At 32.9% G+C, this 23,458-nt stretch overlaps 1 protein-coding gene and 1 long non-coding RNA gene across 2 annotated transcripts; one reads left to right on the forward strand and one right to left on the reverse strand.

Moving 5' to 3' along the window:
* Window positions 1-4,682: 4,682 nt before the first annotated feature.
* LOC101741974 (uncharacterized) lies at window positions 4,683-21,321 on the forward strand. The gene is made up of 6 exons (XM_004929906.5): window positions 4,683-5,110; window positions 7,547-7,693; window positions 7,778-9,070; window positions 9,156-9,321; window positions 9,404-9,602; window positions 11,856-21,321. The coding sequence occupies exons 1-6, from the start codon at window positions 4,985-4,987 to the stop codon at window positions 11,971-11,973; spliced, it is 2,049 nt and encodes a 682-aa protein (XP_004929963.2). The 5' UTR covers window positions 4,683-4,984; the 3' UTR covers window positions 11,974-21,321.
* On the reverse strand, window positions 17,246-23,077 carry LOC101737264 (uncharacterized). The gene is made up of 2 exons (XR_009973237.1): window positions 22,718-23,077; window positions 17,246-17,555 (listed from the first exon to the last, which is right to left on the reverse strand). It is a non-coding gene; the product is annotated as an uncharacterized LOC101737264 (long non-coding RNA).
* Between the last annotated feature and the right edge of the window lie 381 nt (window positions 23,078-23,458).

Raw genomic sequence — 23,458 nt, forward strand, 5'->3', positions numbered from 1 at the left:
AAAAATGGACAATAAAGTTTGAAATGGACTTTTTGGCGGGAACGCGAGGAGTGAAGTTGTGTCATTTGTTTTATTTTGTCTATTTAGTGTTTCTTCGGGTTTAAATATGTAATAATGGTGGTTTATTAACTGTTTAATATCTATGAAAGTGCACAAATGTGGGAAAATGAAACAAAGCCGCTGGACGTTACTTCTTGGGATCATCTAAAAAGTCCACTGAAAAAATCTCAGTAAATTAGCACCATTTTACTGAGATTATATTTCATCCCATATCATCTCATCTCACTTCATTTGATTTCATCCAAGTTGATTCATGTCTCAAACAAATAATCTTCATTTCATTTCATTATTTTTCATAAAAATAAGAATTCAAAAAAAAAATTAAAATAAGACATGACTTAAAAGTCTTAGTCACCGGGTCATAAAATCCCTTAAAAAAAAGTTTGAACTTTACTCTTTGTATAAAATAATTCCCGGTTTACACTATTCCAGTCCAGTGATCGAATCCAGCACTGGATTGCTTACTGGAAAAATGTAAACTGGCACTGGATGCACTGAATCCAGTTAGCATTCCAGTCCAGTAACTGGATTGGCGGTCTACTTTTGAATTCAGTGCGACCAATCCAGTGCACCTGGATCCAGTGCCATTCCAGTGCTGACACAGTAAGCACGTGTTGGTTGTTTTTGCGGATTACTGGGGCGAATAAATTACTTAAAAATGGTGAAGAAATTATCTGACGATCAAATTTTAAAGCTTCTTATGTTATACGGAGAAAATCCTTGTTTATAGCACATATCATCAGAAGATTATTTAATAAATATATTACACATGTGTCGGTGCAACGTCACTATTTAGTTGACTTAAATAGTTTTCTTTTTCTTTCTTTCTGGCTTTTGTTACTTAGATTTAAATACAACTTTGCCAACGTCGGGTAGTGGAGGTATCAACATAATTTGTTAAGATTTTATGTGGAAGAATAAGCAGACTCGGTTTTTTAATATCACAAATTATATTTTATTCACATGACACAATCTTATTAAGTAGAGAATGTATCCATGGTAACAAGTCAACATTACTAGTGCGGCGACACGCAGCTAGTGCTATATCTCAACATAATTATGCTAAGACCTATTTAGTTTAATTTTTTTTGCATTAAACAGTTAGTAGGAACTACAATTTTATACTATTAGCGTTTATGAAAGATCCAAGCAAGTAGACTACCGTTTTAGTGGGGAAAGTTAATAGGAAGTTCATGTTGATGGGGAGGGGGATTATGTTTGTTGATAAAGTATATAGAGGATCACACTTATTGTTAAGGATACAGTTGAAGGATATATGATCCACAGTACCTTCCTCGGATTCACAGTTGCATATTGCTGTATTTCTTAGTTTGAATTTGAACAGTTGAACAGGTGAGTAAACGTGACCCAGTGGCATTCTGATAATAATGGTACTTTTGTCAAGATTTCTGTACTTAAAAACCCTATTAAAAATAGTTAAAGTAAAATGTTTCATAAATAATACGCATGTCAACAAAAACAACAACTGTTTGAGACGGTATTCAAGAGAATTCATGACTAAGCTACCCCCATTTTCTATTATAAATACGAGTGACTATTGTCGCATAAAATACACCCACCTGCTAGTTAAGGTTATGCTGAAGTGGTCTCTCAAGAACATTAGATTAGGTAGGAAAAACAAAGCACAAAACATTCCGACTCGAGCAGCCAGCTGAGGCAGACCTCTCTGTTGTTACCGTTGTGCACTCGAAATGTAATAAACGGAATTTATTGGAAAAGTGAGTCTTAATTACTGTCACTATGGAAGGCAATGATAATAATGAATAGAATGGCGTTAGCAATGCTAACATCATCATTTTAAAAGCACCATGGAACCAGCCGTCTCTCCGTCATATATATTAAATATATTTAATAATATAAATATATTAGTTCCTTATCAACCTTAGTTTTTTTTTCTACCTAAGCTGATGGTCTTGAGAGACCGTATCAGCATAACCCTATCTAGTAGGTGAGCTCACGAGGCTCAAGCCCAATGACGTTGCTAACACGAGTCCTAGTCGTGCTTCGCAGAATCTACCACGGGATCGTAAATGCGACCCAATGTTCTGGCGAGAAACTCAGTGGGCTGTGTCTGTGGGTTCATTTACTCGCCGAGCCCTTCGTCGTAAGCGATGGATTCGACAAGTACGATGACCTCTGCTTGAGGTACCTAAAAGCTCCGTTAGTGGATCGAGAGGATCTGAAATGACGTATATTGGGCGACGTCGCCTGTTTACCATTTGGTCCGCAGGATCGGTTATGTAGTTCCCGGCGACCACGATGAGAAGATTCTCGTGTCGTGTCCCTTTATCGAAGTGGCAACCTCATTAATAACTTCTTGTAGTAAGAGTAATTGAGCAGGATTGAAACATTTTAGAAACTGATCTCTTCTTGAAATCATTGTCGCTGTAGTGTTCATACTTCAATGACTTCTAAATAACTGGAATAATGTAGACGTTACAGAGCTACAAAGCTGGGCTGGATTCTCGCTGGACTGGAATAATGTAAACTGGGCATAAGCAAGTTAGAATCGCAGACTACCATATGGAGTTTATAAACGAAGTAAGCTATAGATTATAGTTTGTACACCAGTCAACATTTCCATTGGGCTCGCTGAATTTGGCCTCCTTTTTTTTAGTTTTTCGAAGTTTTTTTATTTTTTTTTATTTGTTCGTCGTTTGTTCGTTAATGTTCGAGTGTAAAAATTGTTTGTTCTTCTTTTGTTTATTCATAATTAATTAAACAAATGATCACCCTTAAGTGGGCCCCTCTTACTAGGTATCTTTATTTTTATCGCTCAGATTAATTAATTTTGATCAATTATCGTTTGTTCGACGATTCGTGATTGTTCGATCATAAAAACAATTAAATTCCCAATTGTTAATTATTTTATATCTAATCCAAGCCATCACCTAAGTCTTGTAATATCAATCAAGATACTTCTCGATAGTAATAATTAAGTTAATATAGACGTAAATAAATATATTTTTCTCCTACCTACGCCGAAAGTTCGGTTTTCGTCCCGCTGTACAGGGAAGAAAGTGTAACTTTTTCTCCCTGGGTACAAGTGCGCATGCGCGTTAGTGTCTACGTCTGCTCTCACGCACTAATTCTTTGCCATTGTTGTGCTCGGGTAATTTGCAATATTGTGTTTAGTGTAAAAGTGAAATAAACAAAAGGCAATAAAATTTAATAGTGAAGTATTAAACAAAGACGAGTTCATCAGACAGTTCTTATTAAATTAGTAGTAGTTTATTTAAAAATAAAAAAACAGTTAAATAGTTTTTTTATGAGTACGGGGGGCTCGCCCCCCCTACCCCCAGCCAGGGCTTCGTCTCTGGACCCCGGCTCGGTACTCCATGAACTTTTGGGCTGGTAGGAGAGAAAATAGTATGTGCACCGCGGGAGAAAAGTTGGATATTTCTCCCTTGGTGCACAATGTACTACTTTGAAATAAAATCTTGCTTAGAGAGTATATAACTACTAAGTTTATTCTTCCATATTAAATGAATTTCTACTAAATGTCCATGCAATGTATTTCTTGAACTTATAATTAATTATCATTTCAACAAAAACAGATTTTGTGTGCATTACATTTACATTTTTTTAACTACGTAATGAATTTAGGAATTATTAATTTTATTAAAAAATACAAGTATCATAACTATATCCTATTGCATGGTAATGAATAATATCATTTTAACACGAAAGTTGTGCTCCTAAAATATTCTTAGAATAATTAGAAATCACTGAAATTTCTATATGCTTGTCAATATCATTAAAAATAACTGAATTTATTAAAACCACGCTAATCGTACTGTAACGACTAATTGGCCTTCACTGACATTTTTTTGTTGAAGTATTGTTGAAGTTTGTTGAAGTTTTCAATATTTTTTTGATCTAAATAAGAAATAATTAGACAGTATAAACGCACTTGATAACAAAACGCTAGTAAATACGGCCATTGCCAGCTGACTGACAAAACCGGCGCATGCGCAATGTAGGCTTGAGGTGATGGTTTGCTTCTTTCTTCTTCTTCTCCATCGCTCCCTCATTGCTGAGGATCGTGACTCCGTTTTAGCTTGTCGACTGTCAGCCTCCATCGGTTCCGGTCAGTTGCCTGGTGTAGTGCAGCGCTAAGTGGTCCGCTGGTTTGCTAGATATAATTTTTTTTTTTTTTTTTATATATAGCAACGAGAGGCAAACGAGCAAGACGGGTCACCTGATGGTAAGTGATTCACCGCCGCCCACGGTCACCAGCGTTAAATATAATATTAAAATAATTAATAATTGAGAATTCAATTGTTTTTATGATCGAACAATCACTAATAGTTGTCGAACAAACGATAATTGATCAAAATTAAATAATCTGAGCAATAAAATAAAAATTTCTAGTAAGGGTGATCATTTGTTTAATTAATCATAAATAGACAAAAGACGAACAAACAATTTTTACATTTGAACATTAACGAACAAACGACGAACAAATAACTAAAAATTAAAACTTTCCAAAAATCAAAAAAAGAGGGGCCAAATTCAGTAAGCCTTTCCCTACTATAAAGGTCTTTGAGGTACTTATATAAGCATTAACGTCAGTAGTGTCAATGTCTGGACTAAGGATGTTACTTCGAAAATTCATACTATACCTACCCATAATACCAAGAATTGTGTATAATCTATGATTAAGTGGTCGAATCCAGAAATGCCAGAAAGTGTGAACTTGGTGAGATTTGTAGTACGGTACCTATGTAATGTACCTATATAAAGTAATAAGAAAATACCCTAAGCTACTTGTAATATTAGACAGTGATGTGCAAAAAGGGCGCAGAAAATAAAAAAAAAATGATATATTTCATTTGCTTTTGAGATTTTCTGCATCATCTATGTTACATACAACAAATGAATTGAAAACTGCATTACGATAATGGAGTCACCACCGTTCTCGACACAGTCCGAAGCGCCTCCTTTAAGTGAAGACAGTGGATTACTGATTACAAGTGGTTCGTTTTCGAGCGACTCAGCTAGCGGATGGCATTACGTTGCTTCTGAGGTGAGCCAAGCTATTCATTAAACGTCAAATTTATCATCAGTGCTATTACAATTCATCTAACAATTATTCTTCGTATTTAAATAAATAGAAACTAAAAATTCTAAATCAATAATTACATAAAAGAAAATAGTAGAAATCAAGCTGCTTAAATAGTAATTTATTATTTACAGCTTTCTAGTAATGTACCTACTAGATATGTAATGAGAATGTAATATAATAATACAAGATCTGCATATTAATTAATTTAGAATCATTACTTACACTTGATACATTTACATAGAACTTGGTACAATATTTTTTTGTATTTCTGTATGAATTTAATCAACCCTTAAATGAGTCACTCTAAATATAGTAGTGTAGTTAGATTTATGCATGACCATTTGTGTCACTTTTTTTGTAAAATCAGCCATCAAGGAAGCTTTACCTGCTATGCATTTATGAAACAATATTCTTATTTGCCTGTACATTCCCATATTTTTTTCTTTGCTATGAGCTCAGATCGATATGTTACATGTTTTCTACACTGAGAATACTAATAGTTTTGTAAATCATGTCTGATAATTTTGATTCATCAATCAGACTGCTGATTGATTAGGATGCAAGCTTACCTTTTATTTGTTGAGTTAGTTGACTTGTAGACCTTCCTCTATTGCAATGTTAATTGATAGGGCTTTATAAATTAGAGAGTTATGAATAAATGAAGGGAATTTGTTGTTTGTCAATGGACATAGACTTATCCTCCTATTTACACTAAAGATAGCTTCTTGTCAAAACTACAAAAAACTCTTCAATTATGCTATGTAAAACCATGGAAAAAGAAATAAACTCATAATATGTGCTCAAAGCAGTCATTTACTCAAGTAAAACAAAAGATAAAAATCTCAGGAAATATAATATATTCCAAAAATATAATATTTTCTTCATTTAATTGTTTTTCAACGTTTTTAAAACATTACCGTTTGCATGTCTCATAAAAATTTATTTGTTTGATGTTGGTACCGCTAATTCGCTTTATTGGTACTGCTAATTTTGTTTGTCACTTGATCTTGACATTATTAAAAGTTAACTGAGAGATACTTTACTTAAACACATCACTGTTTTGTCATCGGACAGCAAAGTCAACACAATTACATATAAAGAGTCCAAAAAAAAAACTATAAAACTTATTTTATCAGTTCTAATGCATAAACTCACACACATAACAATAAACACGAGCTTTTGTTGCTTCTTTTCACAAAAACTACTCTGCTGTTGCACATGTACATATTAAGGGTACATATTTCTAAGTCCTACATCATGGCCAATAGTGTTGGCAAATGAATGAGACCCAAAAATGTTTTTAACAATATCCATATGTGAATAAGCAACCTTATACACATAGTATTTATAAATTTTCAAAAGTTCATTTATAAATCTTTTAAAACAGGTACCATGATAATTAATAGGGGGATAGATGAATTTGAATAATCAATTTTTAAAAACAAGATTTTTATTTTCAATTAAATTGTAAATTACTAAAATAATTATAACAATCCTTCTAAATTTAAAAAAAAATTAATAATAAAATTCAAATAATCAGCTGTCACAAGACAAAGCTATAATGTCCTTCGGACACCCATCACAAGGTTTTCTGACCATTCTCTGATTAACTACATCAAGGGCTACGCAAAGCGAATTATACTTAGTTTATTTATTTGCATTTTCAAAGCCTTTTTATTTATGTTAGAATTATTATTTTTAGTTTTATTATTGTAGTAGATAAGCAGATAAGCTTATGTTTTTATTGATGCTAAGCATGGTCCATAACACTCATCTTGTGTTTGGTTTATTATAAACCACCCAAGTAGGTACCATCAAGTTGCCTATTTTTGTAGCGAACCAGTCCTGTATTCCAGTTCGAAGGGCAGTAGTTATATAAAATACAATTTAGACATTATGTCTTAAGGTGGGCGGTGGTATTTGCATTGTGGTGTATATAGAATCTAATAGCTACTCAAGACCAGATGGGCTGTAGGCATATTAACAGATGTTTAAAATTAAAAATTTACCAGAAATATCTATAAGATCATAATAAAAGCAAAATGACAAAATTTTGTTCAGTAGAAATGACTAGATATTGATTTGACTAGTAGCAAAACTAATTCAAACCTGAAACCAAAATTTGAAACAAAAAATTAAAACTGAGGAAGCTTTTCTTCTAGTAATTCAGGCAATTAGAATAACAGATTGAATATGAATAATATTTTTCATTAATAACATATTTTCACACATGATCACAATGTTTTATGAGACTTAATGATTTGAATTTTGTAGCATTCTGTTTAGCTTCAGCGAATTTAATTCTTTCATTTTGCTCCTAGCTCCTTTATTTGAAATATAATGTGCACAACTGCGAGGTGTTATATAGCTGATATGTATTTTTATCTTGTTACACAGCTGCAAGAAAGTGACTTTGATGAAAAATCTCTGTCACTTTGTGAATCCACAGAAACATCAGAACGTATGTGTGACTTTTTTAACACTGTTAAAAAAGGTCCTGGCAAAGTAATTCTTACAACAATAGAACCACCTCCAGAGTTTCAGGTGAGCAGATTAATGTGTTAATATAGCATTATTATTAATACCATTCACAGGAATCATGTCTTTGTATTTGATTTTTGATTTTAGGATAATCCTGAAGAGAATGCTGAAGCAAAAACATGCACCACTGTCAATATACTGTCTCAACCTGCTGCATCCATTGAAAATTCCTCGAAGAATTTAAAAACTCAAAATTTAGATGTAGCTGCTAATATAAAACATGTTTCACCAATTTGCTCTAAAAAATCAAAGCCAGAAATGATGTATGAGCATCGTCAGTGCTTAAATCACAGATTTTCCAGTCCTAGGTTACTGCATCTTAGTCCATGCCGAGGAACTCGCCCTTCATCTAGAAGCTCAGTTTCCTCGCGTTTATCGAGTAGTCATAACTCACTTGTAACTCAGTTTCAAATTGACGACTCTAACTTCATAACACAAGCAATATCACATGATACACTTTCCACTGCAACTACAGATATAACAGACATGTACAATGTCCCTTTTGATAGTGATATTTACGCAGTGCCAATCGATATGATTCGTCCAGGTCAGTCAAATATAAAACATAAAAGCAAGAAAACAAACAGAAGCAATAAGAGACGAGTCAGAGTGATATCACAAAATACAAGCATCCCTCATGCTTCTATTGAAAAACATCACAAAGCAAAGGAATCCGTTAGACACAAAGAAATCAAAATTAAAAGACACAGTTTGCCCAGCTCTTCTTACAAACGAAACATTGTGGAGTCAGACACAGACTCCCTCCAACTAACTCTGCGTGAAATGAGAAAATATTTACACACACTTTATTCTAGTTCCAGTGATTCAGAATGTAGGAACACTGTAAGCAGGAAAAATAATACAGTTATAACCAGTGTTGGAGTACATGCAAAGCATGTAAACAAAGATGCAAACTCTAACATGTTTCACAAAGACAGCAATGAAATATCCAAATCTAATGATCCCTACAATCAGAGGAAATCAACTAAAAATTCTTGTGGGACTAACATGAAAAGTAAAAAGCAAAAAGATAATTTAGCAAAAGATATTGAAGTTGACAAAACTGAAAAACCAACTAAGAAAAATGCATCAAATCCAACTCAGAAACCGAAAATGTCGACAGTCAGAATCCTTTCAATTAATTTAAAACAGAGTTTCTGTAATTTATTTCGCTGGCGAAGGCAACCAGTCGTTGATAATGTGACTGAAGTAGAAAGACTTGGAAAACAAGGAAAAATTGATGAATCACCTCCAGCAGCTGTCCGTCGAGCACTGCCTCCACTGCCTCAAACACCACACACCTCCCATGCTTCTCGTAGAGCGACTAATGATGAAGAAACAATTATGGATTTTGCTAAATCCATTCAAAAAGTGAAAGATGTAAATAATTTAATATGAAATTGTGTAATTCATAAGTTTAAAATTTAAAATCACATGATTAAAAATATTCTTTTAAATATTTCAGTATGGCTGGTATTGGGGTCCTCTTTCTGTAGAAGCTGCTGAGAAAATACTGTCTAATGAACCTGATGGTTCATTCATAGTACGTGATAGTAGTGATGATCACTATATTTTTACTTTGACATTCAAATTAAATGGACTTAGGCACGTAAGAATTGAACATGATCAGGGTAAGATGAATTAGATGAATTATTTGTTTAAATATTGTAGATAATTTATTGTGATAAATAAAAATAAAAAGTTCTGTTTTAGGTAATTTTTGCTTCGGTGGTTGTACAATGTTTAAAGCACAAACGATAGTCGAATTTATTGAAAATGCTGTGGAAACATCTCGCAGTGGCCGCTATTTATTCTTCCTAAACTTGAGACCAGTTCTTGGCCCAGTTCGTGTGCAACTTCTTTACCCAGTGTCAAGATTCAAGCGAGTACAAAGCCTACAACATATGTGTAGGTAGGTAATCTAAAAAGTAGAGAATACGAGTTTATTCATTTACTTACTCTACTAGTTTAATTATAAATATTCTTTCTTTATATGAAACATTTATTACTGTGGTCTGGATTACTTTGTGTATTAATAATGAAGCTCATTCAAAATGATTTTTATCGATTGAAACCTGCATTTTCGCTATGAGAGAACTCGCCAATCTTAAGAAGTGATTTAGGGACTTAAAAGGGTCGTGGCGTTCAGAAAAAATTAAAAGAGACTATAAAGCATAATCAAGCGGCTTAAGATGGAGACGATCGCCAGTCTTCAGCTCGAATAAAAAGCCGCTCATTTCAATTCACGTTTGTGTGGATGCAGATTTATGATCCTGTATTAAGTATTTTCTGAAAGATAATCGATCATGGTTTCTTAAGAGAACTTAAGAGAACATGGTTTCTTAAGTAACCATCCACTCAAGAATCGTATATATATCACACCTGGAAACTTTTTAACGAAATATAGCTTAGTGGCTCTTTGATAACTAATGCATCAAACCATTACTGAAGCCGGATATTCCTCACTTTGTACAGACTAATTGAGACATTTACAGGCTTAAACTGGGCTGTTCTACTTATTGAATTGACGTTGATCAATAGTAGAAAATATTCTCATAGTAGTAACTACAGTCTTACTGTTAGCTCCTTTTACGTACTACTTGCCTAAGAAGTTGTTTTCATTTTACCAATATTATTTTTTTAATTATTTTGAATTATTTATTATTTTACTTAACAGTAATGAATACTTCATTTCTTTGAAGCTACAAGTACTAAGTCATATTTTTTGTCGTTTTTGTCACTGTTCTGGGTACCATATACCTACATTTACCTCTAGATAAAATATTTAGTTGCAAGACACGATTTCTTGGGATTCTTTCTGTCGCTGCTTTGATTGCCTTTAGTACGATACGGCAAGGACGGCCAAATTTTTTTTTTGTCTCTAGCAGTGAACTTTTCTTTACACTTTAATTTACACAATCGATTAATACCAAGCGAATGAGGAGGCTAAAAAATGCTCTGCTTAATGCAAAACGGTTTTCATGTTTATCTCATTCCATTTTAATATTGGAAATAAATTTAATAAGAATCAATGCGAAAGTACGAAAACAGTAAATACCTATTAATGAGTATGACAGTTTTCCGATTGCAATTGTATTTTTTATTGTAACAGTATTTATATTATTTCTTTGATGCGGCTTCACAGTTATAATCTACTTGAATTCAGTATGCTTAAATTTCAAATACAAATTTGAGTATACTTTTACACGATCGAGAAGTTAATAAACTCACACTAAGCACATAGGAGGAGGCAGGGATTCCGACCGAGTGTGCGTGATACTGACCGAGCGCATACAGATGCAATTGTAATACGTAACGAAAAGATCTAGCGTCCGCACTTTCTTTGTAAAATATCTCATTTCAATAAAGTAATAATATATTGTTCTTGATCTATTTATTACTATCTATCGAAACATTAACGTGGTCCTGCGACGCCGTGCCTAGTCCCAGTTTTAGCCCCAGCCAAACCGGAAAGAACGACCACTTCGCGGTAAATTTAGCGGTAGCCTAACCTACCCGCGTGGGATAACTTTTTTCAATAACTACGCATATTATGAATTTTCGAGCTTTATTTTTAATACATGATGTTTTTGTCATGAAAGTCGGTCGCAAACATATTGTTAAAAACAATTTTCTTGATACTGGCTTGCTGGATAAAAAAACATGTGTATAATGGGTTGCATCTGGCGTCTTATCATTAAATTCACGACGACTCCGAATATGGTACCACAAAAACGCAGATGTAAACAGGGTGGGCTCGCAGTATGCCTGAACGGTCGATTCGTTCATTTGTCGTCTATTTTATATACATATGAGAACGGTCAGTTCGTTCCTTGTCTGATTCGTGTACATACGTCTTATAGGAAGGCATTAAAAGTACTGCCTGCCGCCAATCACGTCCATCCTCGTTCCATTTCCTTCTTTTGTTTCTTTTCAAATCACCTGTCAAGTCTCTGTCTTAATCTATGTTCAGTTGTTGTAGGTTGTATGTACTGTCAAAGAGGTTACACGACACGACAATGCCCTTACTTGTAGGTTGTATGTCCTGTCAAAGAGGTTACACGCCACGACAATGCCCTTACACGCCAGTGATTACACAAATTTATAATACGTTTGCTATGTGATTTTTTTATAGCAGTATTCTAATGTACGTTTCCTATTTCAGGTTTGTGATATTGAAGTACGTACGCCGTGATCTTATTAGCAGCCTTCCACTGCCAAGGCGCCTCGTCGATTATTTGAGCGCCACTCATTATTACTCTGAGCTTCTGGCCGACATTTAAATATGTCAAATTAAAAACTAAAGTTAACCAAATCGTACGAAAATGTATTTAGATACGATCGATAATGGAATTTAATTTTTATGTTGCGCTTCAACATCACCTCAACCTTAAAAGTTGTAAAATATTTTACGCTAGTGATATTTATTTTTTGTAACGTTTTTTTTTATCGTAAATTTTGTTACTTTATTATAACGTTGAACGCGATTTTTCTGCTTTGTACTCAAAAAATAAAATGCAACTTTTGTCAATTCTCCAAAGTTAAGGTAGTTGGAAGCAATATTGAATAAACACTTTAAATCAGATTTAAATACAATTATGTATAATTTATCTGAAACGATATAAATGTCTAAAATCGTAGGTAGTAAACCGAGAAACCCGTATCTTAGTGTGAAATACGCCAAATGATAAATCTTTGGTCAGTGAAAAGATTTGTTTATGAATATGTACTTTCTCAGAGAATGTCTTTGAACTTTCGAAGTAATGAACGAGGAAGCTTCTTGAGGGTAGCGGTCCAAACTCTATTGAATGTTAGTGATAAATGTGACGGTTATATTAGTGTTTAGCGTAATCTACATCGTTCTGTCAATTTTGAAATCAAATAATATTCTTGAATATTATATTTTTACAAGCACCTTACTAGTTCTACGGAACGACAACATTCGTATAAGAGACAATTAATATAAATCACCTATGTATTTATGATACTAAAGCAGAGTCAAATTGTTTTTTACCGGCATCAATGGATTATCGTCTGTGTAAAAATTCACGAGGAATCCGTTTAGATCAAATTCATCGACAATAAGATGCTAAAGTGTAGTGTTTAAATATGTAACCTCCGTCTCGTAGACCTTCTATGAATGAGCTTGCAAAAGAAGCAATCGAGTCGTTGTAAGGCACCGGAAATCTGGGTATCGTGAATGTGACGTGCGTTGTTTTGGAAAGATTTATATGAGAATTTAGATTCGATGTATTCGTAATAAGAATGAGAACTCGTTTAAACATGAGAGTTTCATTCGCTGTGATGTTTACAAGATACAGAATAATGCGAGCGGTACTCCGTGAAATTTTCCGAAAAATTTGATTATGCTAACATTAAATTAATTTAGTTCGTGACAAGGTAAATCACCAAAATGTAAATGAATTGAATATCATACGTGGTAATAAATCAATGATCGATCCGTTTTTGATTTACGATATTTTTGACGAAAATTCACATTTTTTTAACTTTGCTTATTATTATAGCATGTATTTGAGAAAGAAAATTTTTACTTGTTTACAATATGAATATCCCCGGATGTTGAAATGCTATTTGGTTTACGCGACATTTATCGTTGTAATTAAAGGTTCGTTTTATTTGTTTTTAGTATCAACAATTCGATATTTTTAATCAAACTTCAATCAATTTTACCCCATTCAAATAGTTGAAGAATTTTTTTTGTTATGATATTTTTTTCAAATTTTAAACTTTAAATGGCTCCCCTGTAAACTTGCAAAAATGTCGGTTAAACCGAATAACTTTTCGCCCTTCGACTTGTTAAATGGTTTCAATGAAATTTCTGGAAGCGATGTTAAATTAAGAAGGAATGTAGCACGTAACATAGTTTAGGAAGTCGGATTAAATTTTTTTTTGTCCGAAAATTGAGAATGTGCGTTTCCGATTGAACGTGTCACAATTCTAGAGTCCACGCGTGTGATGCAAGCCCAGCTAGTAAGGTATTTACGAAACGGTAGAGTACCAAATCTTTTGGAAAAAAATCATAACTAAACAACAAATTGTAAGCAATATTACAACGACTGCCTTGTAAAGAAACAAATATATATTGTTGAATTGATTATTTATTTACCGTTGAACTCTACTTTTATATGAAGGTACTAGTTTTTTGAAAAATAATAATAATAATAATTAAATGAATGTGATTTAATTAGTAAGTCATACAATGGTAATTTTGCACGGTGATGACGTCGCTTTTAGGGATTTGATGTGTTTGTAATTAATATGAATTTGATCATTGAAGGTCGATGTAAAACGAATTCACCGTGCATGTACCGTAGTCGCCTTTATCTGAGTACAACTTTTTACTTATATGTCTAAATGGTTGATTGTAAACGTAAATAACGGTTAAGTAGATGTACGACCTCGCCTTTATAATTATTATTGAATTGAGAATGACTACTGGCGACGTTATCGATTTGATCACGAGACGTGATACAAATGGGAACTGAATAATGTCGTGAGGGTAGTTTCATGTCGTGTTACTTCGAAAATAGGTTATGCGTGCGAGACGCTTCATTCTAATTTTACACAAGCAATCGTCTATCACTGGTTTAACCTTAAGTATTTATTCATGATTTTGACATAATAATTGAATATTATTGAAAGAAATGAAGCGATTGAATAATTGCGAAACTTAAAAAAAAATGTCTAAAGTGCGGTCTGATTACGGGAGATTTTCGTAAAAATAATGTCACCACACTACGCGCTATATTAAAATTGGAACTAATGAAAATTAGCTTTGCCCTGTGTTAGATGAGTTAATTTTTTCGCACCAAAGATTATAGGAATAGATATATACATTAAGTAAGTTAATTACGTTGTGATTAGTACTATTTATCGATTAATAATGTCAGCTCTTATTTATTTCTAGCCACACGAACACCGATGCGACGTAGGCGATTTATGTATTTCAATGCCTTTATTACCACCGTGAATTTTTAAAAACTTTAAATACGTTATACGGCTATATTATAAGGTATTACAAATGAAAACATATCACCGTTTTGTATTTGTTGTAACGATTTAATAATTAGGATCATTGCATGAAATATTAGGTATAAACGTATAGTATGATGTGATTAACAGTAATATTTTGTGGTATAGAAAGGAATTTGTCGTGCTTGCTCACACTTTAGAAGTATAATAGCACGCTTTTTTTTTGTAGCTTGCTATTGTTGTAATAAATAAGACTACGGAACTATTCACGCGATTCAAATATTTAAATTGTTAAATATGCATCAAGCCTGGTGCTAATGTGAAATGGGATGAGCGGCGTTGTACCGTAGTTTGAGTTTTCATGCTTAAATTTGTAATGTGACGTAATAGTACAAATTCGTGTATTACGTATAAGAATGAACGCAGTGCACTTAGTATTCTATGTTTAACGGTTTAAATTATATTCTGCTCTCTTTACAATTATTGTCTAAATGGACCAATTAACGAAAACACCACTGTTTGTTGTGAAGTTCCAAGTGAGTTTATATATGAACGTGTAAATTAGCTAAAATGTACATATGAATTTGTGTATATAATTGTATAAGTAAATTATGAAATTCTTGCCAAATATTAACAAGAAATTTGGTGTAACGTAAATGTTGTTATAGAATTCTCGAAGCACTTAAACGTTAGTTGTTTCTCTACAAGAATTTAACGAAGTCCTTATTCGATTCATGAGGGCAGTATATAGTATCAATAAGTTTGTTTTCAAGATATAACAAAAAAGATCCAGTAAAAAATAACGCAATACAGGAATATATTGCAAAATATTGTGTTTTGACGACAGAAAAGTATAAAACAAAACAGTTTGGCCACGAAATTGGCAAAACAGTTTGGCCACGAAATTGGCAAAACTCTACCTATCCAATATTGCTCATAGTGTCCATTCGGATAAGTGCTTATATTATAAGATGATTTAGCGCCGGTGTGCAGATCTATGTATAGGATTGATCGAATCATAGTCCACACTGAGAAAAAAAAAATTGAAGTTTTTTTTTGATAGTTCTGATACATGAAGCAGTACGTACGTTGGCGTTTTATGAGTCACACAGAAAAAATCAAGAAATGTTGCTATGCGATCCGGACGACTCCGTGGAGTTTTATGTCGCATTGCAAAATTGCTAATCGATAATATAATCGGAAGTGTCTCATTTTTCAAACCAAATCCCAAAATTCACCACAAACGTAGTTTTTATGTGTGACGTCATTTGGGGCCAAACACGACAAGCAAGCCGTACTGCATACGTCATTACATCATCAGCAACCTACGAAAAGCGTTATTGGCGTTAGTTAGCATATTATATGCACTATAAATAGTATACGATCTAACATTATTTTATTCGTCATTTTGTAATATGTACAAAAATGTTATGAAATTTATACAATACAAAAATATCTTTTTCAAGTTCAAAGTTAAAGACGTGAAACCAAAATTCATGCAATTTTTTATTACATTTTACGCTGTTAAATAACCCGCACACCAGGATTTATGGTCTCTACTATATAATAGACATGCAAATTTTTTGGGAATGTCGAAATTTCGTACGGAAATAAAAATATTGACTAACCCTTACCATACAAACTGACCATCAAAATTAGGTATATTACGGAATAGTTTGTGGAGTTAATAATCATTAACATCTAAATAAACAAGAAAGTTTTGAAAGAAAAAGAAAAAAAACAACGAACATAATTATTGTTATTGGATTGGTATAACGCCAATCCATATAATTCGTGCAACGAAATTGTGCAAATTCGACGTAAGTTTTTTAAATGAATATGAATATTAATTGTAAAATAAATTAATATTGTAGAAAGGAATCTTAGATGTATTATTGGTGTGACCATATATTGGTTCGACGATTATCTTCGGCTATTTTTTACACCGATAAACTCACGGCCTTAATCGTTTATTAGACAATACAAATAAAACAGAGCCGTAATTAGACGCGTTTGGTGAATTTTCAATATATTTCTTCGCATTAGAAATAGACAGAGGCATTAGTACAGAGATGTGCAGGCTCACAACTTATCATAGGTAAACAAATATATCAATGTCTTGGGTTTCATTTTTATTACACTATGTATTTTTATTGCCGTTTTTGAATGTCAGAGGTATTTTCTTAGATCATTTATACCTACCTCAGAATCTTATTACGGTAAAGTCGCCTTCTAGTACACCGAGTATACAGCTTATTTAGTACAGTATACTGGGTGCTAGGAGACCGCTGCGGAAAACAAAGACAGATGATAGTACTAATGGCACTTTCGATGATGGGACGAAAAAAAATCGATCCTGATTTAAAAAAAAAAACATATTTTAAAACGATTTATTAGTATTATTTACGCTTCATCATGTTAGTACAGCTAAATGAAACGATAGTGTTATAAAAAAAACACGTGTGGCACTCGGAGACGGCCGCGGTAAAGCTATTGCATAGCATTTTTTATCAACTTATGCAATTATAAATCGACAATAATAATTTAATATTAAAACAACAATAAAATAAGATCACGCTATATTTATAAACATTAACAAAAGCAAAACATTAACTGTCCCCTTCACACTCATAACCTTGACCGCGCGAGGGAGAGATGGGCAGACCTTTTATGATGTGCATGCGGCAATGCGACGTCACGCCACGCGCTTATTCACAAACACTACACAAGCGCAACGTGTGAATGTGTTGAACGCGACCTACATAGTAGGCGTAGTGGGGGTGTCAGGTTATTTTCGTTACGGAATTTCTTGATTCAGTCGCAGCGCTCAAGGCCCGCGATAAAAGCTATGCAATAGCTTAAAAATACATTACTGAAAAAAAAAACCAGCAATGAAAAACAAAATCAAAAACAGCTTATGCTCGGATCGACGAACGCTCGGAAGCGGCGTTTCTTTTACACGCACAAAGGCACGGTGCGGCGCTGATACCGCGCTCCCCAAAATTTACAAATTGTAGGTACAAAATTTTCGTTTTCGGAAGCGGTCTCCTAATACCCAGTGTAAAATGGTAAGCTGAACTAAACCTGACCAAATGAATGATCACACTTTTATACATAGCGTAATAACAGTTATAGTGTAACGAAACGTGCGTGACCCGGTTTTGTCATTTCAAATTCACATTCAGGGGTTAGAGCCGGATTATTGACATTAATTAATGACATTGTTGACGGGAAGATATTGAAGCTCGTCTTACAAACGTGAGCACATAGAAAAATAAAACAGTAAATGCATTTAGATGACCAAAGACGTAGTGGGGCATTTTAGGAGCTTAGATCTGTGTAGTTACAGTGGAATAGATATAGTTACAGTGTTGTATGAAAATTATTAACTTCGTATAGTTCGAATAATAATATTTATAATATATATTTTCTTATCCATCTTGTTATGATCCTTCCGTTACGTACAAAATAAAAATAACCCGAGAAAACTCACGAGTTTCTTGTATTTGATACAATACAAATGTCAATTTAAGCGCATTCCCATTTTCATGTAAGAAATACTTACACTGTAGTAGAATATTTTTGTAATTGACTTACAAACACACTGACTTCGCTTTATATGTAAACAATAGTGTAACTTATAATAAAGTTGTGAAAATTTGCTGAGTGAATAGTAAACACATAATATTTAATCTGTAGGTTAATATTGTATCTTTATGTCGTATTAATATTAAGCATGATAAATATTAGGATGGTACAATTGTCTTAAAATGTAATCGCTTTTTAATTCACGTTTAGCACCAGGCTTTGAAAATTTTCTATGATTACATCGAACTTTTAGCCTTCGCGTTTGTACTCTTAATTTTCAGGAATTGATTTGTTTTAAACACGGTTTTGGCGTGGCTTTACAAGGGTTCAACTTTAATTTTAGCAGTTGAACGCGCACATGAGTACAAATAGAATTCTTGCCAGTATACATAACAATACATATATAATGCTATAATATAATAAATACTCTGTAGAAATAACGAGATACATACAGATTTTTTGCGGCAATGAGGTTCATTATAATGATTGATGTACTACTACTACCTATGTAATGATTGTTGAAACTAATAACATAATTAAACATTAGTCGCAAACATACCCATAAACAATTAATCTATAAGATTGTGCTATTTCTAAAACACAACTGAATAGATGAAATCAGAAGGATCAAAAGTCCGTCCTGAAAGAGAAAACGTCAGCAGGAGTAAGTTAAAAGAAAATAACACCGCCGTAGTACGCTGACTCTAAGCAAACCGTAAAGGTTATCAAATTAATCACATAACATATTTCATTTTATAAAATACTTATCATGGAATGCATATCACTGAAATAATTAAGAGCATCACATTGAACTATCACCGCACTGTTCGGTTTTTTATTTGCATTTTACATTAGCGTGACATACCTTATTACCACAGAAAATCTCTATGTACCTACATTTACATATAAATCGTGTTACTCGTCTAGTTAATATACGTTAGTGTATGTGTAGCATTAATTCTAGTAAATATTATATTAAAAAAAAATGACTGTGAAATAATTGTAGCGTTGATGTTTCGTATTTATTGTATCGTTTGTAACGTTTTAATGTTATGTTTTCAAATATGTACGGTGAAATGAGATTTCTCCTATCACTTTTATATATATATATATATATAGATGTTTTAGAAGTGGCTGTGGACTGACGTTATCGTTACTGCGTACATGTTATACGTTTTAGTTGAAATTGTACACCGTACGATTACGTTACGTAACGTAATCTTTGTCAGGATAATAAATATTTCACGTTCTAAACAACAAGCACGCAAATATTCATTTTATAAAAATATTTTAAAAATATAAAATGTACTCCTGCAAATATTGAGAGCTCCGAAAAAAAATAAACGTTAAGTCACAATAACGAAAGCAACAAATATATAGTTACAATAAATCATCACACAACAAACAAAACAGTTTAATTAAAATATATGTATGTAGTAAATGTACTTATTAATAATGTGTTACGTGACAAAATTTCATCTCTTATAAAAAAAGTAATGTAAATCATAAAGATATGTTATACTATTTCCGTAATCGAAACAAGTACATAACATTACTTGTAGTTACATTTTAAGTGTGCTCTTAGAATTTATTTTATCATATAAATGTCGTGTGTTGTTACACTGCGAGTGTATTTCATTATTGTCATTGTATCGTCTATCTAGTTAATTATTTCTTCTAATATGCGACATATATTTCAATAAAATAACAAATATATTCAATAAAACTGTTACAATCACCTACTTACTGTACTTATGAACTGTGCTTATGAAAAATAAAATAATAATTCTATGTATAAAACCACAATATTTACTACACAACACATCACTATTTATTTCCCCGAGTGCGAGTTTATTCAGAAGATCTAGTAAACGTTAGCTATATTTAAAATGAGTTAATGCATTTTTTAACAAATGCGGGCAAGTTTAATAATTTACATAGAAATGAAAAAGTTGAAAGTAAATGCAGTGTTGAGATGCAAATATGAATGAGGGAGCGACTTTTGGTAAGTCAAATGGACGTAGGTACACGGCCAAGCATAAGTGATTTAACCATTTTAGCAATTTAAATTAGTGGATTGAAAAATAGTACCATATAACATTAACTTTCAAAAAAAACGAAAATCAATGCTTAATGTACCTACAGCAAAATAATTTTAAATTATTATATAAACATGTTATTAAAAACGTTATACATCCGTGCGCTAAGTAAGACACATCCGTATAGATCGATATCTAATATGCCTCGGTATTCCGACGCTCCTCACTTTACACGCTTTCATAGAGTCGACTTATCGACGGTTCACGCTCAAAGGACTAATACCGAGCGCGCCTGAAAACACGTGCGTGCGTGTGCGCCGCGCCCCGCGTTTCAATGTTTACTATTGACATACATTACAGAGAGATTAGTGAAAATGAATAAATAAATAAACCGGAAACGTACCCTACACTTTTTAAATCAGCTGAAAACACTGCAATTTAACACCTTAGCCAGGGAACGGTAAAGTCGATATACGATCTTTAAAGTCGTTTACATTTTGGGTAAATTCGCACTAGGCTACACAGCCAGTAACGGAATTGTTAAAAAAGGTAGAAGTATGTCCTATGAGCAATATCGCCATCATCAATGCTAAATTGAAGGGTTTGAAAACACTAGTGAAATACTAGTATTCCTGCTGTCACTGCTGCTTGAACATCAAATTTTTCGTAACGAAAAACCAATTGCTTAGATCTGTAGTGTAGTAGATTTTGGCAGATGTACCCAAACATGACTCGAGAACAAAATGTTGTTTCCGTGAATATTTGGATTATTCATTATGCAAATATTATTATTATTATTATGCAACCTTTTCATTATTTTTGGTTCAAATAAACTTCTATTAGGATATGTACTTATTTACCATCGTTAAATATGTAAAGTATGTACCTACTTGTTATAAACATTACAATTACTTAATGCATGTAATGCACTTTTTTAATAACACTTGATTTTATTTGGGTGATTGTGTTTTACAAAATTGAACGGAGAAATAAATAGAAATAAAATACAAACGATCTTGTTTTAATTTGTTGGCTTTGTCGGCACAAAAAATTAAAATAATTGAATATACATGATTATTAATTATTGTATATGAGTTAAAAATGGGCTGTTTGTTCTTTTACTTAGTAATTAACTTTGATGTTTGACTTGACTTACGGATTGATCTTGGTGGCAACAATTGAACGAGTAGTTAGCTATGCGGTGCTCTATAAATTGTCTGACCTTCGGATATTTTTTTGGTGCTGTTGGTTGTAATACTTCATGCTATCCATATTAGTGACAAATATATAATTAACGGAACATGAGTGAGTCGTTCTTGAAAATCAATATTAGGTAACGCTTGTTACTCCCAACAGGATAACAAAGACAAAACGCACCTAAAATATTTAATTACTTTTTTAAATTTTTAACTAATTTTATTCCCATTGATCTTTCATTCAATTTCAATTTACTTTGACAGATACGCTTATCAATATATTTTTTTGCAATAAATGGATATTAATCATTAGTGGTTAAGTTGGGAGACTTCGAGACCAAGCAAATGGAACCCGGTCCCATTGGTACAGTTGACTAGATCAGTCGACCAAAAGGGTTATAAAAATAGTATTTGGAGGGTAGAGGTAAGGAGCACCAACTTGTATGGGGGACAAATTGAAACAAATTTCACATGTAAACAGTAAGTTATCCTTCGAAGACTCTCCAAAATAGCGCTGGTGTAATAAGTGGAAATAGGATGAATTTAGCAGTTTTAAACAGTGAAGTGTGTTGGACCGCAGCGAAGGCTATGTTCCGATATACGCTGAGCACTGTTCAGTGCTCTTACTGGGTAAAAATTCGTTCCTTAACATTAGTTTCACGCAAATTTAATTTATGTAAAGTTAGGATTTAAAGGGGGTTTTGGGTTCAAGTCTAAAGGATTCGGTAAATTGGAATTGTTACCCGATTGCCTAAAGAAGAGCTTCCGAGCTTCCGAAGAGGTTCGAAAGAACCAGGAACATTATCGTGGAGTAACAACACGCCTAATACTTATTGCTGCTTTTGGTTTATTTGTATTTATTGTTTTAATCGTTTCGTATATTTCTCAGAATAAATAAAAGATCCGGAAGGTTTCTTTACTCAGATCAACTAGGACATTTACGAAATATTTAGAAATGCTTGTATATAATATTTATATAGATCAATTAAAAACAGAGCATATTTTTGCAGGATCCTAGTGTCTGTCGGGACACACAGACGGACTAAGATACACATTCCGGTTGTATATAAGGAACAGACTACTGATTAGAACAACTTAGAACCCAACAGCTCTGTAGTTTATTAACACGCTCTGTACAGTTTTCATAAACCATAAAAGCAGCATGTTTACATCAGCCGAAGATAATATTATTTAAAAATTTATGTACCTACCTACGCGCTGTTCTGTTTCAACATTAAACTTTGAAACTGAAGCCGCAAAATATTATGATAAAGTAATATAGTTCTCAGTTGGACTTGCTACCGTTATTCGTTTGTGATTCGAACTATATTATCTTTTTTTTTTATTCTGTTCCTTAACGCAAGAAATACCATCCTGAATCGAACAGCTGCAACGCGTCAAACACTTTTCTCGATATAGAATTACTTAAAAAAAATTAAACAAATAAATGGGAACTAAGCTTGAAAGAACCCATGTCAAACAAAAACAAATGCACCTCTAATAGCTTTTCTTCATTTTCGCATTGGTTCATTTTGACCTCAGTCTATTCGTGAATAGCATCCTACATAAAAACTGACCTTTTTGATAACTTATGTTGATAGACTATTTTAGTAATTTAACCGTGAAATCCATTGCAAATAGCCAATCAACAGATACCGCTGATGTATTGAAATTATAATAAGTATCAGCAATTGAGCAATTGGTAGGCGTCTCGAACTTGCGACCGGCGATTTTCACAACATGAACTTAAGCCCATTGAAATTAAAGAAATGTCTATCTTATTTCAAAATTTGTAAGCGTGTGCTGTAATATAACAAACATAAAAAACATCGCTAGAATTTAATAATAATTTAATTATAAATTGGATAATATCGTTTTTCGTTAAGGGATTGGGGAAATATTATACGTGCAAAAGGAAAATGTCCTGTTACTTTAGAATATAAACGTCTTTA

Source organism: Bombyx mori, chromosome 1 (genome assembly GCF_030269925.1).
Source record: "Bombyx mori chromosome 1, ASM3026992v2".
NCBI classification, from domain to species: Eukaryota; Metazoa; Arthropoda; class Insecta; order Lepidoptera; family Bombycidae; genus Bombyx; species Bombyx mori.

Bases quoted from the DNA above. Each gene is read 5' to 3' on its own strand.
- LOC101741974 (XM_004929906.5), top strand. From the start codon at position 4,985: ATGGAGTCACCACCGTTCTCGACACAGTCCGAAGCGCCTCCTTTAAGT. The intron at 9,071-9,155 runs GTAAATAATTTA...TAAATATTTCAG, and splicing joins CCATTCAAAAAGTGAAAGAT to TATGGCTGGTATTGGGGTCC. The intron at 9,603-11,855 runs GTAGGTAATCTA...TTCCTATTTCAG, and splicing joins AGCCTACAACATATGTGTAG to GTTTGTGATATTGAAGTACG.